General features: G+C 44.7%; 1 protein-coding gene across 1 annotated transcript; it reads left to right on the top strand.

Annotated features, from left to right (window-relative positions):
* The first annotated feature begins 2,917 nt into the window (after nt 1-2,917).
* Nucleotides 2,918-13,526, top strand: C9H21orf58 (chromosome 9 C21orf58 homolog). Its single transcript, XM_068408104.1, has 9 exons — nt 2,918-2,971; nt 3,801-3,869; nt 5,429-5,486; nt 7,140-7,207; nt 7,938-8,081; nt 8,553-8,667; nt 10,017-10,156; nt 11,897-12,069; nt 13,511-13,526. The coding sequence occupies exons 1-9, from the start codon at nt 2,963-2,965 to the stop codon at nt 13,524-13,526; spliced, it is 792 nt and encodes a 263-aa protein (XP_068264205.1). The 5' UTR covers nt 2,918-2,962.
* The last annotated feature ends 1,342 nt before the right edge of the window (nt 13,527-14,868 follow it).

Here is a 14,868-nt window from a genome sequence, read left to right as displayed (position 1 = left end):
ATAAAAGCAGTAGAGGTCATTTACACCTCGACTAAATGAGCAGTAGCACTGATAATGCCGCATTAAGATCAGGCTGGTAACGAAACCTTACCGAGAACTCTGGGTGCTGCCGCAACGTATCTGCAAATAAACGGGCAGCGTTTGCAGAGACTAGTGGTTTGCCAATAATCATAAGTATAGGATATGATTAGTATAGTGTACTTGATCATAAGTAAGAAGACTTAATTGTAAATATAATTTGGTTCAAACTGGGATCACTGTTTTCAGAAATAACAGTAAAAACCAACATTGCACATTGTTACATGACAGTGGCATGAAATAACTCTTAATTGTGAAATATGTTTTGTTCGTATGTTTAGCTCCAAATGCAGATAGGACATTTTTACAATACCTGTAAGCACCAAGCAGCCTAACAAGAGCTCTCGGCTCTTAATTTGCAACATTACAATTGGCAGAAGCAGACAGTTGATTGGAAGGAAATTATATGTACTTCTCTGTTGGTGAGTTGTGTGTGTTTCTTTTTTTTATTGTTTTAATTCTCTCCTAATAAATTAAAACACACTTCTAAGACTGAAATGATAAAGACTCCTCCCTGTGGAACCAGAGCATGAAAGTTTATTGTCTCCACATATTTCCAGGTGTGTCAGTTTGTTTATTTCTTTTTACATTGTGTTTTAGAAATCACAGTAATTAAAATTAAAGGCATAAAGTATCAAAATCCATAAAAGGTATCATAGAAATGTAGTATTGGTATGGACCTCACCAGGTCATCTAATCCATTCTTGTATCTGAGGAACAGTCTAACAGTCCTACAACATTCATCACAGTTGTTTTTCTATATTGTTTTTAAACAACTTCTGTTAAAGTTTTTTCTTAGCTGCTCCATCATTTATCTTACTGTATAATTAAGAATTTTTTCTTGTTTTTATCAGGTTTTCCTCTCCCTCACTAAGCCAAATGCTCCTTGCCCAGTCTTTTCAGACAGAAAAAAAACCATCCCGCTTTTGATTGTTTCCTTTCATTTAAAGATCTCTAGCCTGTCCTCTTCTCACCATCTACTTACTTACTAAAGAAAGCCAGTCCAAGTCTTCCTCAGAACTTACATTTTGTAAATGTACCATTTTTATCTTTTTTTTCTGGACTTTCTTTCACTCATAAACCACCACATCTAAAATTAGGCACAGTATTCAAACTCTGACTTCAGCTCTGCTAAATAGAGCAGAATAATTATCTCCTGTGAGGTGCACATAACACACCTGTTAATCTTTTGCAGAATTAAATTTGTCTGGTTTTACTCTTTTGCATCACCATGTTCATATGTGATACCTAGTTTGTGATTCAATGTAACTATAGATGCCTTTCAGCAAGATCCTCTTGTGTCCGGCTGGCAAATTTCTGGCAAGTCATTAATTAGCAGGTTGTAAGATGTCCCTAGGATAGGGATCCCACTGTGACCAGGGCATCCATAAGTGTGGGAAAGGAAAGATCCCTTAGCAGATTTGCTGGAAAGCATTTTTTACCTAATGTTGGATTTTCTCTGGGATATCTGTCGCATCGAGCAGAAGTTTCTCTCTCTTGCTCTATAGTCAACTCAGTTGCTTAACGCTGGCACTGTGTTTTTAATGGAATACTTATGCTCGGTTCTTTTGTCAGCCTTTCTTGTAACCCTCTATTCATATTTCAATGAAGGCTCTAGAAATTTGACTAAAAGGGGGCACTTTATTAAACCAGTTGATGGTAAAACATCAGTTCTATATTCATCAGCAGTCCAAAAGGCTATGACAGCATCAGCAATGACTAATAGCAGGCTTGTTGCTGTTGTGGTTGTCTGGAGACACCAACACAGCTTGCTTTGCTACGTCACTGCCCGAATGCTGCCCATGACCCCGCTTACCCCATCACAAAAGGATTTATGAACTAGAAAGGTATAGAGAGAAGCAGCTAGGATAAACATGGGGCTGTACAAACAGACATACAGCCACGGTGTGATCAAAGGTGCAGCTGATGCAGCGTCTTCTGAGAGTGGCCAGTAGCGGAGGCCAAGAGGTGGGTATGAGAGCAGTCCATGTGGGCTCTTGCATTATACCTTCCCAGCTGAGTTATGAGATCAATGAGTAAGGAAAATCTGCTGTTTGAGGATGAATTAAATAGATTCTCTTGCATAGAAAAGAGACACCTGAATGGGAGTAGGATACAGGAATATAAGTTTCAAATGGTATGGAAAAAATGCATGGAGAACAGTCGTATATATTTCACATAACAAATGAGGAGGTTTCCAATAAACTCTTCAGGAACCTAGATTTAACACAGTCTAAATGTAATCCTTTTTTTGCCTAACACTTAAGTAAACTATACTTACGCAGTTTACTTGCTTAAATAGGCTTATGCTTAAGTTTAAGACAACTAGGAAACTCCTTGTCAAAGGTTGTTACAGCCCAAAAGATGAAGGGATCAAAGATGTTAGAGATAACAGGAGAAAAATCTACTGGGGTTTTAAAGTACAAAAATGTACACAGAGCTGTTTCTCAGGAAAACTGCTGGCAGGTGAGAGGGTTTTCTGTTCTGCCGTGGCACTCGTAGCATGCACAAATGAGCCCTGCCAAAGAAAGCTGAACCCCAGCTCTGACACGGCACAGCTATTTTTGGGATCCCCACGTCTCGATTTCTATAACCTCTCCAGTGACTACCAGCCTGTGTATTTTTAAGGACAGATTGTGCACACATGCTGTGTGGGCCACAGCTGGAGGAGGTGATCTGTGCTGCTCCCATACAGCTTCCTACAAGCATCTATCAGCTGCTCCAGCTGACCGCAGTGGCTCAGCTGCGACTTTGCTATGGCCTTCAAGTAAGGAAGGAGTCGTAACTTTGCTCTCCAAGGAGCAGAACTGGGCTTAAAATATGATACTGAGAATGAGTATCTATTACCTGGCTTCTTTCTCATGCCTTGGTGCTGATTTTATGGATGTCACTGGTAAATGTTGCCCTGTTTTTTATGCTGGTAGGGCTTTGCTAGGAGGGGGAGACACCCTACAGGTTGCTTGGGAGATGGCAAGCAAAAGGATGATACATCATAGCCTCTTTTTTACTCATCTGGGGATGAGTTCCAGCTATGCTTTTTAGTTTTTTGAGTTTTTAGTTACTATCTGGTGGTGAAAACGCATATGAAGGGCTATGTCAAAAGTGTATGGGCACCTTACAGTGGGCTAAATATTGCTATCAGGTATCGATCAGCAAGATCATAATCTGACCCCTATCATGGGGCTTGTGTTAAAGAACCGTTGGCTTTTATTTCTTTTTTTGTTGTCCACTGCTGTGCTGGGCATTTGCTTTACAAAAGGTACATACGTTTCTACACCCAGAGATTAAATTGTTTATATTGTGGGTTGACACTACAAACCTAGCAACAAGGTTACATGCACAAAACTCTGGGCTAGAGGACACTAACAACACAGAGGGCCAGGCTTAGTGCCACTGCTGGGAAAAGGCTAGCAACCATTAAGAACAGACAAATATTCACCCTGAGTTACCCTCCTGTGACCATCACAACCTGCAGCACGAAAATGCATTGAGAGAAATGGCAGAAAAAGTTGTGTCTATGACATCGTGGTGAACATCTGTACTCATTTTTACCTGGGAGTGAAACCGAAGCTTTTATGTTCATTCCTCAATTGCTCACAATCTTGTGGGTTTTTTTTCTAATGAAATTATTCTTCTATGAAGATTATGGAGGGGAAAAATGAAAACCTATCTGCCTTTGCTTAGCTTTTTAACCTGTTTATGCCTGCCTGCTCTTCTGGGAGACTATTAAAATGACAGATCCTTCAGTGGTGGATCACCTGACACGACTGAAACTCAAACTCCTAGAAAAGGTAAGGGAGTAACTCTGCAGTGGTCACTTTCGCTCTGCTTTTTGCTCTTGCATGTTTAAGCATTAATATTGTATTTTAAATAATTATATTTCTACTGAGATACAAAGAGGATCTGCAGCCAATTGAGAACCTCTTTCTTCATGCAAGCAAGGCAGACCAATATGCTGTGGTGCTATGGTCACTGTCACTTTCTTAAATAACATTGGACAAGTTTACATGGACCTACACTAAATTAAAAATAGAGTTAAAGTTACTTTGATCTGATGGGAGATGTCACCAGTTAGCTCAAAACCAGTTTGAGTTGTGACAGGCAAAGTTTAGGAGTAAATTTTGGGTAAAGAGGACCTCGAATTGTTTTAAGGCAATTTCATGCCCTTTTTTTGTCTACTTTCACATAAGATATGTTGCCTGGTGAAACATGGGCAGACCTTCACTGGAAGCACATGAGGTGCTGCACAGAATCCCAGTAGCTCTTTGTTGTGACTCTGCACACTAATGCACCCACTCAGCCCTGTTCCTCCACCCTCAGCACATCTGACATCCAATAGTGTGGATCTTCTGCTTCAGTGTCTGACAGAAGCCACTTAAAGGGTTGTCTGGAAGGAAAAACAATTTGCCTGGAGACGTGAATGCTGGAAGTGGCATCTAACCTGTCTTCACAGTGGAGTCTTTTCTCTTAGATATAGCAGCCATTTGAGGGCAAAGCTTTCACCAGTGTGGACCTGTGCAGAATGAAGAAAAGAGCCTGTGCGTGAGCGAAAGGTCTCTGATTTCCGAGCATCGAGGAGCAACAAGGGCCAGCTGCTCCCTAAGAGCAAGGAGTTGAGCGCAGTAACACAGCCAGCAGAGCAGGGGCCTGGCCTGCCAGCCCCCAAGCAAGGCAAGCAGGGCAGAGCCAGAGGTGGTGGCCAGGTTCAACCAAAAGTCCAGATCTATCAGGCAAGCTCATGGTGATGAGGCAGGTCCAAGGTCAACCTGGGAAGTGACTGCAGGTTGGGATCAGGGTTAAAAGGATCCATGGCCAGTCACAGGCATGGCTGCAGTTGAACTGCAGACCAATACTCACCCAATATAGCTCAGGTAGGAACTGAAGACCTCAAGCAGAGATGAAAGGGGCTTCTGGGCACATAAGCAGCAGGTATGAATGGAAGCCTCAGGTGAGGCTTGTTAGGGCCATTTAGGCCTATCAGTGCACCAAATACCCAAAACTGTCTGGCATCAAGTTCTTCATATGATCCAGCTCTCTGCCCTACAAAATAAATGACGTATAAATCTCCTGATTGACCATGCTATTAATTTCCAGGTCTGGGGTAGCCTGGCCAGTTGGAAGCACGACTATTCTTTTACTGTAACTGGATTTGTAGTGAGACATTTCATACTTCTATGAATACTTCTTGTAGCCCTCACTAGCTGTGATTTAGCAGTTAAGAAGTACCAGTTGTCTCCTCTTCTGCTTTATTCCCTCCATCCCAAACCAATGCCTATAAGGCAAGGTTGAAAATCGTTGTTAGCTTTCCTGCCTGACTCATAACCAGTTCTTGCTGTGGTTCTATCAACAGAGACTAGAAAATGAACAGGAGAACCTGGAGAAGATGGAGTCACCCCTCCCAGCTGCAAGTAAAAGAGAAGCATTTGTTTTAATTATGGACATGATATGGAAAGGGCTTAGTGATGTTCTCAGGCATGAGTACTTCAGAAGCTTGTGCAGTAATGTCAGTCTGTATACTAGTCTTGGTCCTAACGAAGACGGTGAATCTTAGAGGCCTTGATGTAAGGAGAATGAGCTGGCTACACTGTGCAGCTATCTACATTTTATCTTTGGAATTTCTTCAACTTTTTTTTTTTTTTGACAAAGGGAAATGATGAGCCAGCTGAGCACTGACATAAGCATGACCTCCTGCAGAGGTGTTCTCTGCAGTCTCTCAGCTGCAGATGCTGATTCAGCTGGAGCAAACTGCTGGTGATCCTATTTGTCCTCGCTCCTAGACCTAGGAGTGAACCCCTGTTGCAGTCCAGCTATATGCTTGGCTTTGGTGATCCTGAAAAGGAGTCATTAGGACAGCTGTGTTTCTCTGGGGAATCCAGGCAGGAGCAACACTCCACTACTAATGCTGCCTTGCACCTTTGAAGGGGACGAACGCAGCCTTGTGCAGACAAAAACATGGTTTCGGTGTAAAAAAATGTGACTCAGCTTCTGAAACAAATCATTATACTGAAAGAGTTGGTCTTGAGGACTACTTTGATAAGAGCTGGGAAACCATTTTACCAGGAAACCATGTGTGTGCAATTACATCCTGACTGGTTTGGGCGGAGAGGTGAGGAATCCCAGCATGTTTGCGAAACTTCCAAAGTTTAGACAATTCTCTATAAAAGCTAGTGAACCAGCTAAAAGTTGATAAACAAGGGAGCTTAAAATAACTTGTGTCTTTACCAACCGCTTTCAAAGACTGCTATGACATTTCATGTCCAAGTAGTGTGTTCCCTTCAGCAATACTCCCATGGAAGCTACACATGCTATGTGCAGTGCATTAATTTCTTTATGTGGCACATGCAGTGTTTATAATTATATTATCTATGGATTAAAGGCTACCAGTAGAAGATCAGTAATATTTCTAGATTGTACCCTGGGCCCATATTCATTTAGCTGATGCACATATAGTTGGAAACTTTCAATGCTGTGGCCAAAAATTAAAAATCCCTTTAACAACTTACAGTTTCAAAATACGACGTGATGCTTTTCAAAGCAGATGCCAGGCATGCCTCCAATGTGTCTGAAAACGGTCTTTCTTATTTTCGTTTCAATTGAGTTCAAAATCAGCTGTATGTGGGAAGAACTGAAAAGGAAGTTGATGCAGAACAAAAAGGAAACAGAAAATTTGGCGTACAAAACTGAGTTTGATTTGGTATGTCACAACAAACTTTTTTTTACACTTTGCACAACCATCGTCTGCATGTACAGAGTATATCTAGAAAATTTCAGGCTGAAATGAGTTTCTAAGCCAGGAGGTTAAAAGGAGGCTTTAGAGAGCAATCTGAAAATTTTCTTTTCCAAGAAGGTGCATTGCCTTTGTAGAGCTGCTGAACAGCTGTGTCTGCGTGTGGCGTAAAGTCATCATCCATCCGTGGATTTGACAAGAAAAGTAGCCTAAAGCCTTTTGTGGAAGAAGTCAAGCTATGTTATAACATGTTTTCCAAAATTAATCTCATAGGTGCTATAATAGCTCTATCTTTGTGATCCTTTGAGAAGATAATGGACCTTTTCTCCTTCAGGGAACAGAGGTGAGGATATGCTCCAAAGTGCCCTGAGGCGAAGGAAAGATCTTCTGCAGGAGCTTAAGGTGAGAGCCCTCCACGTCGTCTCTGTGGACAGAAACAACAGAAAGGGACAGGTTATCTGCACATCCACTGCTGTTGTGTGTTCAGTTATTTCCTGCCCTTTAGTTCTTTGGCTGAGCAGTATTCAGTCCTCTGCTGGTTCAGAGTATAGAGGCTGGGCCAGCTAATCAGGGAGAGGGGCTGAAGAGCAGTACGTCTTCCCTCACTACAGCTAACGAAACTTGCACCCACTTCAGTTAGCTGGTGGGTTGATTCTGTTCGTCCTGAACTGCCATATCATAAGCTCTCTGCGGCAGTGTCAAAATGCAAATAAAGGATTTTTAATGCCACCAAAACGGGGCCAATAGTAACTGTTACTTATTCCTAGTTCATGGAGGGTCCCAACCATTAGTGAAACATTTTCCCAAACTTTTGGCAGTTTGTTCTTCGCTTTTTTTTTTTAGATTCCTTTTTGCTTGTCCTCAAAGCTGTATGGTTTCGAGATATATAGGAAGAAAAACTTTCTTTATACTATGCAGGCACAGGTTGAGTGCTTCCCTTCATGCAGAGGTCACTTGTGGCCTGCTTGTCAGGCGCAGCAGTGCTGGATATTGCTGTAGCAGTGTTTTGGCGAGCAAGGCTGCACCCTGCTGCAGGCTCCCAAGCGCTAATGCCATTTAGTCCAGAGAGCGTAACAATATTGTCTGCCTTTCTGTGATCAGGTTTTCTTTAAGAAGATACTTGATTTTGCAGGAGCAGCACCTTCTGGAAGAGCTTTCACAGCCCCCTGCGCCAGCTGGAGGACACTGTCATAACCACAGAGCTTCACCCCCGCATGTCTACCAGATACCTTTTCCAGCTCACCAAGCAGAGCCACCAAGGATTATCCAGCAGACGGTAAGGATCCACTCTCCTAGGAAACACGACTAGCACTGTGCCGGTCAGAGACAACAACCGCAGGTGGAGGGACTTGGGGGCTCTATGGAAACAGCCATCCCACCGAAAGGGAAGATACACCTCTTGCTGTTGTATGGGACCCTTACTGTCCTAGGCAAAATCTAAGGGAAGTCATCTTACAAATAAGGCACAGAATTAACAGTGTGAATGGTTTACCATAGGAACGAGGTAGCAAGAGGAGCGGGAGGATTGCCCACGCTCTGGCCCAGCCATTCAGACAGTTTCCAATGCACACCACTGTCTGCTTGTACAGCCCACAACCTCAACAGCTTCTCCACAAGGATCTCATGGAAGACAATGTCCAAAGCCTTACTGAAGTCCAGGCAGACGATAGCCACTGCTCTCCTCTCCCAAAGATGAGGGAACTGGCTGAAACCAACCCCGACTTCTCCATTTTCCTTTCTTTTTCAGATGCCGCCTCAGCCTGCCACCATCATTCAGCAGCTACCTCAGCCGCCCCCTCTGATCACGCAGATCCCCCCTGCCCAGCCTTTTGCAGCCCCCCGCTCTGGAAGCATTAAAGAAGGTAACGTACCCTCCGTCCTGCAGCCAGCTCAGAGAGGGCAGGCGAGGTGCCACAGCAAGTGGAAGGGGGCGTGGGACGGCATCCAAGCTAGTTAGTGACATGCTATTTCATGACTGGGCTGCTGCTGGAGCTGTGGGAACTGCACTCTGTAAATGGACTTCATACCATTTCTGAGAGGCTTTCAGACAAACTCTTTTTGCTAAAACTAAAGAAAAGGAGAGTACAAACTCAGCAAAGCCAAGTTAAGTTGCCAGGGAAGCTTGGGAAAGCAAAACAGCTCAACCCGAGGCACTGAGTAATATTAACAAGGTCAAATTCATGTGCACAGGTGATTCCAAAATTAACAAACAGGTTTCTAAAACCTGGTTTTATTCTTCTGTTCCCTCTTAACCTGCAGTTCAATCTCCTCAGAACAATACAGGCTTTTATTATGCCTTGTGTTTGGAAGTAAGAACAGCTGAAAGTGCTGTTCCAAATATAGTGCAATGCCAATAAAAAGAGTTTGTTTGTAAACATAGGGGGATGCTACTGTGAAATAATACATGAACAAAAACCTGGGATGACTTCCCTGGCTCAACCTTCAATCAAAAGTTTCTTCATCCCACAGAGAAATCCTTGGTCATGAAATTGCAATATTTCTCACTGCTTTCTTCATCTAAGTGTCTGGATTTTTGAATCAGAGTTTATTTTCATAAACAAAATAGTCCCAATTCATGCATGACTTTTCTGAAGCTGATACATGTAAATTGCTTTTGGTATGACCAGATAAAAAAAAAAGTGTTGCCTTGATTTTTTTTTTCTTCTTTTTTTCACCCCTTCTCTCTCCTTCCTTCCCCCTCCCCCTGCAAATTAGTTCCACTGCACAGGTCCTTTGTGATTAGGACCCAGAGATTATACTGAGCGGATTTGATGCACATGCAGTGGACTCTCAAGGTGGCACTGCAATATCACATAAAGTTGAGGAAACCTCACATGGAAAGTGATTATCTTGAGCCGAAAGCGAGTGCTGTAAGGAGCCGGTCCGTGCTGGAGTAAGCGAGAGAGCTCTAGCCCTTTTCCAGCCTGCCAGTCAGCATGGCCAGAGGGGTGGGCTTGTAGGGAAACTAACAGACAGAAGACGCTCAACAGCCACTTTCTTGTAGAAGGGAGGGGAAACAGAGGAGAGCTGCTCTGAACAGTCCTATCTGGGCGAATAAAGCTAATATTCTTCACGTGTCCCTTTCAGCTGCTTTGTCTTGGTTGCAGTGACTAGTCTGTATGCTGCAGGGCACTTCTTACCGAGATGCCTTTGCTGCTTGTCAGTTGCTGATAAAGCTCTTACTTTCTTCCCTGGGGTGACCTCTTCCCAGATATGGTAGAGATGATGCTGATGCAGAACGCTCAGATGCACCAGATCATCATGCAGAACATGATATTGAAGGCTCTGCCACCGATGGCTTTCACACAGCCTGCTGGAGCCAGCTCTCCCCTGCTTCAGCACGCACAGCAGGTAACAACACTGGAGTCTGAAGGGCATCCTTGCTCACATGAGGTGATGGCTGATCTCCTGGGGAGGGTGTAGGGCCTGGATAAAACACACAGAAAGCCTGGGTGCATCTTCAAACCCACTGCACCAGGAGACTGTTACTGAGCAGAGCACAGCCTCCTTCTTTACCATGATGAGCATTGTGACAGGACCCAATGGAAGAAGGTCTTCTCCACAAGTGCAAACTGGATTCAGTCCAGCTCTGAAAATTATCTGGCCTGTACAGTTGAATCACTAACAGACTATGCATGGAAGACATCTGGGCATCTGCTGCTGCAGGTCCACTTGCTGCAAAAAGCACGGCAATATTTGTGTTACAAATCCTGTAATTGGTAAAATTTGACCTGTCAGTATCAAAGGGGCTAGAGCTGAAGCACAGGTTTTGTGATCATACTTGGAGCCCCACTGCTCTAGTTCCTGTCTCACTGAAAATCAATGGCTACTGAGCTCTGAAAGGGCAGATCTCAAAGGTACTTTGTTGTGTAGATCCCTATAGGGATTTTTCTAAAATGTGTCCAGTGCCTGATGAGAGGTAGGTAATTTTGAACATATCCTTAGATGCCCAATTCCTAAGCTATTTTTAACAAGGTGATATAACTTCTTAGCGTTCTTAAGTGCTTTGGAAAAATGTATTTCTAGTGTCTACTCTGTAGCATTTATTACCTAAGAAGCAAGGACAGTTGATCTTTGGGGAGGAGGGGATGTCCCAATGTTGCAAAAACTTCCCCTGTTACTTTTCCTACCCCTCCATTTTCAGGCTATGTCTTTTCCCCGTGCTGTAAGAAAGATTTGTTTTCTTTTTCTCGGATGTTAAGATTGTCGGGTGCTGAGAAAGTAACTCCCACACTTCTGCAGTCCTTGCCCAGCTCACTCGCACCTTTCCTACATGCTCTTTGCAAAAGCAACTAATGGTTTAAAAGCCTCCGAGCCCCGGCTTTAACGGAGGGGTAGGAAATGCAATCCTCCTCCATAGCCCATCCCGTGGCCTGCAGGGAGCTGATGGGTTTTTGCACCTGTTGGGCTCAAATGTCTGCCCCGAACAGAAAGCCTTCGACGGCAGCTGCTAAATCTCATGTTTCAGGGCACTGACGTCCCAGCAGGCCACCCGCGGCGCAGAAGGGCACGCTGGCTTTGTCAGCCATGGTCCCAGGGTGGACTTGCTGTGGAACTGGTAGGCAGTGCTGGCTCTTCCTCGTGGCAGAGCTGCGCCGGGCGTTGCCTCTGACAGAAGTCCTTTTCTGTTTTCCTTAAACTTTGCGGTTTCTGGTTTTGAATACTCTTTCCCCCTTGCCATGAGGGAGATGTCTGGGGCAGATGGTGGTGCTGGGAGAGCCAGTAGACTCACCTGCAGCTTTCTGTGGAGGACCCCACATCTAAGGGAAGATGGCAGAGGAAGAGTGTGCGTCCCCCTAGTCCCCACCTTCCTCCCCAGGCCATCCTGTCACCGTGCATTCCCCCGACGTAGACTGGTGGGATAAATTGGGGGCAGTGGGATCTGAGTGCCTCTGAATATCAGGTGAAATCTGAAATCACCAAGTCTTTGCTGGACTGTCTATGTTGGAGCCTGAAAAACCCATCTCCAGACACACACTGAAAGACTTGCTTTAGCAAGGGGTGGCCAAGTGGGAACACAGCCCCACAGCCAGGGACCCTTCCCATGGGGGCACAGATCTCACAAACTGCCCATTGTCTCTCTCCAACAAGGACCTGCAGTTTGCTGCTCCCCTGGCTGTGAAAGCAGACAGGCCCAGGCCATCTGCAGTGCACCACCACCACCACTATCCCCCCACAGGGGTGCTCCCTGTGCCCCACGGGGGCTTCCCGTCCACGTCCACAGCACATCACTGGACCAGCAGCACGCTCCCTGCCCTGCCTACGTAAGTAAACAGGCAGCCATGAGGTAAACTTTTAGCCCTTCCTTCCCGCACAGGTGGGGTAGCAAGGTAGACCAGACAATCCCACGCCTTCGTGGTTCTTCATTGAGGCCAGTCCTGAATATTGCCTTTAACACAACAATGGGATCAAGGTGGGTTAAGTAATGATTTGATACACTCAATCTTATAACTTGAGTAATTAACCCTTGCTTACTGTGGAATAAACATGAGGATCAGTCAAGGTCTACAGATGATACCAGGTTGTGTCCCTGCCACACAGAGCCACCACCCAGAAATGGTGCATGGCTCCGCTCTGCAGTGGCTGGTACCCTGGGTTTTGGGTCTCCCTGTGAACCCAGCAGACACCTGCTAAATAAGGACTGAGTGTGTTTTACATTCAGGCTGAGGTTCCCAGTAGGATTTATATTCTTCAAACAGTGCTGAGACATTTGCTAATCAGAAATTCCTGGGAAAAAAAACCCACCACCACTCCCTAAGAAAAATGGTACAAAGGGAGGGGAGTACTCAGAAAGAAAGCTGAGCCTTTGTGATAAGCCTGCGCTTGCAGCTGGGTTGTTTTTTCAAGTGCAGAAATGGATGGACTTCTCCCCAGGCTGTCCCCAGGTCTCTAGAGCCCTCAAGACCTTAGCAGAGGTCAGCAGCCAGCTCCTCCAGGGGCTCATTTGCCTGTGCCTTCCCTGCTACCTCTGAGCTTGTCTTGGTTGGCTTTCTAGGTGTGAGCAGATCACACCTGGGACTAGTGTTTGAACTAGTCTGCTCAGGCGAATGCCAGTGGCAGGAGGGGCCTTGGGCAAGGATCTGAGCCAAGAGAGAGCAGTGGTCTTGCTGAGTACGTCAGGAGGGGGTAGCAAGAAAGCAGGCGTGGAAGCAGTGGTGCTAGAAAGTTCTTACATGCTGAGGCTGGTAAAGAAATGCACATTGCTAGAGTGTGGTGGGGTGGCTGGGGACTTTTGCATGGGGACTCACTGTTGCATTGGTCAGAACACAGCTTTTATTTCTGTGCTATGGCTTTTTCAAAGCCTTATCTTTGAACAGAAGGACAGGATGGAGACAGCTGTGCCCTCAGGCATGGGCAACCTGCTGGCAGGGCTATCTGCATGGCCCTCTTTAGCATGGGATTTGAATTCCTGAACGTATTATTTACCTAACGGTATTATAAGGGATAAACATTTCTACCCCTTTCACTTTTACATGGGTTTGTAATCTGTACCAGTAAAGACCTCTTGGCTCCTTCCAGAATCGGTGCAATTAGCTGTTTGCAGAAATCAACAAAGGAAGATCTTGTCATGGCTTTTAAGCTGTTTTTTTTCCTCCTCTTAGGCTACCTACCACCATAAATCATCTACAGTGTCCTTCTGCAGCTGCAGCAAGCATGCACTGTTGGCTATTACCAAACACAATAAAGCCATTTTTCTTGTTGCAGGTGGCCCACATACTGACAGTACACGTTCCTCTGCGAGTGGATGATAGCATTGCTGAGGTCAAGCTATATTTGAACAGTTCCTAAATAATCTCAGTGACTGACAGCCTAATGTCTGTATGACTGCACATTGTTGGTACAAGAAGTGAGCGGGAGAAAGACTGCAGATGTTCAGAACAAACGTACCATGCACCTGTGGTCTGCTCACCCGTTTCTGCTAGTTCAGTTGGTTCCTCTCATCTTTGAAGCCCAGACCAGCCACAAGCAACCACCACTTTTTTTGCTGTCTCTTCATAGAACCAAAAAAACCCATCCCAAAGTGTCTTGCAGGCTTAGCAGCCCACAGCAGCCCCTGAGCCTGAAATAATCTTAACAACAGTATTATCTGAGCCCTTGCAAAAGAGAATGACCCAGCTCCAGGGCTGAGAGTCGCTTTCATGTGCAAATTGAGGGAATGCCCCTCAAAAAGGGGGCTGCTGCCCTTCTGGGGAGGATAATGCAATGCAATAATGCCTGGGTGAGGGTTTAGTCACCAAACCTCATCAGCCTGAAGTGTTCCTCCCTCAGCATTTTTGGTTTTACTCCCTCACAGATATACTTGTCCTACAGTAATTACCTATCCAGGGAAGTAAAGGTGAGCAGGAACGATCCAAATGCAAGTTACCTGCATAGCAGAGCAAAATCTGGATTTTCCTGAAGACCAGCACTCTGCCCTACCTGTGCGAGTTGCCTTTACGCACTATTTGGATAAATAATTCTCAGTGGAGAAGAACGGAAAGAAATCTGCTCCTGCAGTCATCGGGTTTGAACATTGCCGTGCAATGCCTCCGCCCAGCTAACTGCAGTCCACGGTTTCTGCCCCAGGAGGGCTCTGACTCTCAGTCTCTCCCAAATCTCACATTTACAAAGCTATCCCTGGTTTTCTTCTCGAAGACCTATTGGAGGGTGATTTAAGCAGCCTGGAATTGTGTATATTTGTTTCGTTATTTCTCAACCTTTCCCTTGTATAATCAGGTTTTAGACTTGATTTTTAAAAGATAATAAAATCCTGAGGTTCTTCCTTGGATATTGGCATGTCTTTTTCTTCAGCAACATAAATCAAACACTTTTCCCTTCTTCACTTTTCCCAGTAATTTTCAGAGGGCAGGCTTTAATCTGAGCCCATGTTATCCTGTTATTTTTGTTTTCATTTAGGACTCTTTGGAAGGCTCACTCAGAGTTTTAATCAAGCAATAGTTTTTCATGCTCTCAGCAGCCTGGTTGTGCTTAATACAGAAAGACAAACAATGAATTAGGAGCATTTTCTCAATGTCTTCCCACCTTCTCCTGTTTTTAAAGTGGAGAACACCTTTACTTGTTTT

The sequence above is a fragment of the Nyctibius grandis genome, chromosome 9, assembly GCF_013368605.1.
Source record: "Nyctibius grandis isolate bNycGra1 chromosome 9, bNycGra1.pri, whole genome shotgun sequence".
In the NCBI taxonomy this organism is placed as follows: Eukaryota; Metazoa; Chordata; class Aves; order Nyctibiiformes; family Nyctibiidae; genus Nyctibius; species Nyctibius grandis.
The sequence above is the reverse complement of the archived record's forward strand: the minus strand, read 5'-3'. Positions and strand labels throughout refer to the sequence as shown.

Bases quoted from the DNA above. Each gene is read 5' to 3' on its own strand.
- C9H21orf58 (XM_068408104.1), top strand. The intron at 7,208-7,937 runs GTGAGAGCCCTC...TTGATTTTGCAG, and splicing joins ATCTTCTGCAGGAGCTTAAG to GAGCAGCACCTTCTGGAAGA. The intron at 8,082-8,552 runs GTAAGGATCCAC...TTTCTTTTTCAG, and splicing joins CAAGGATTATCCAGCAGACG to ATGCCGCCTCAGCCTGCCAC.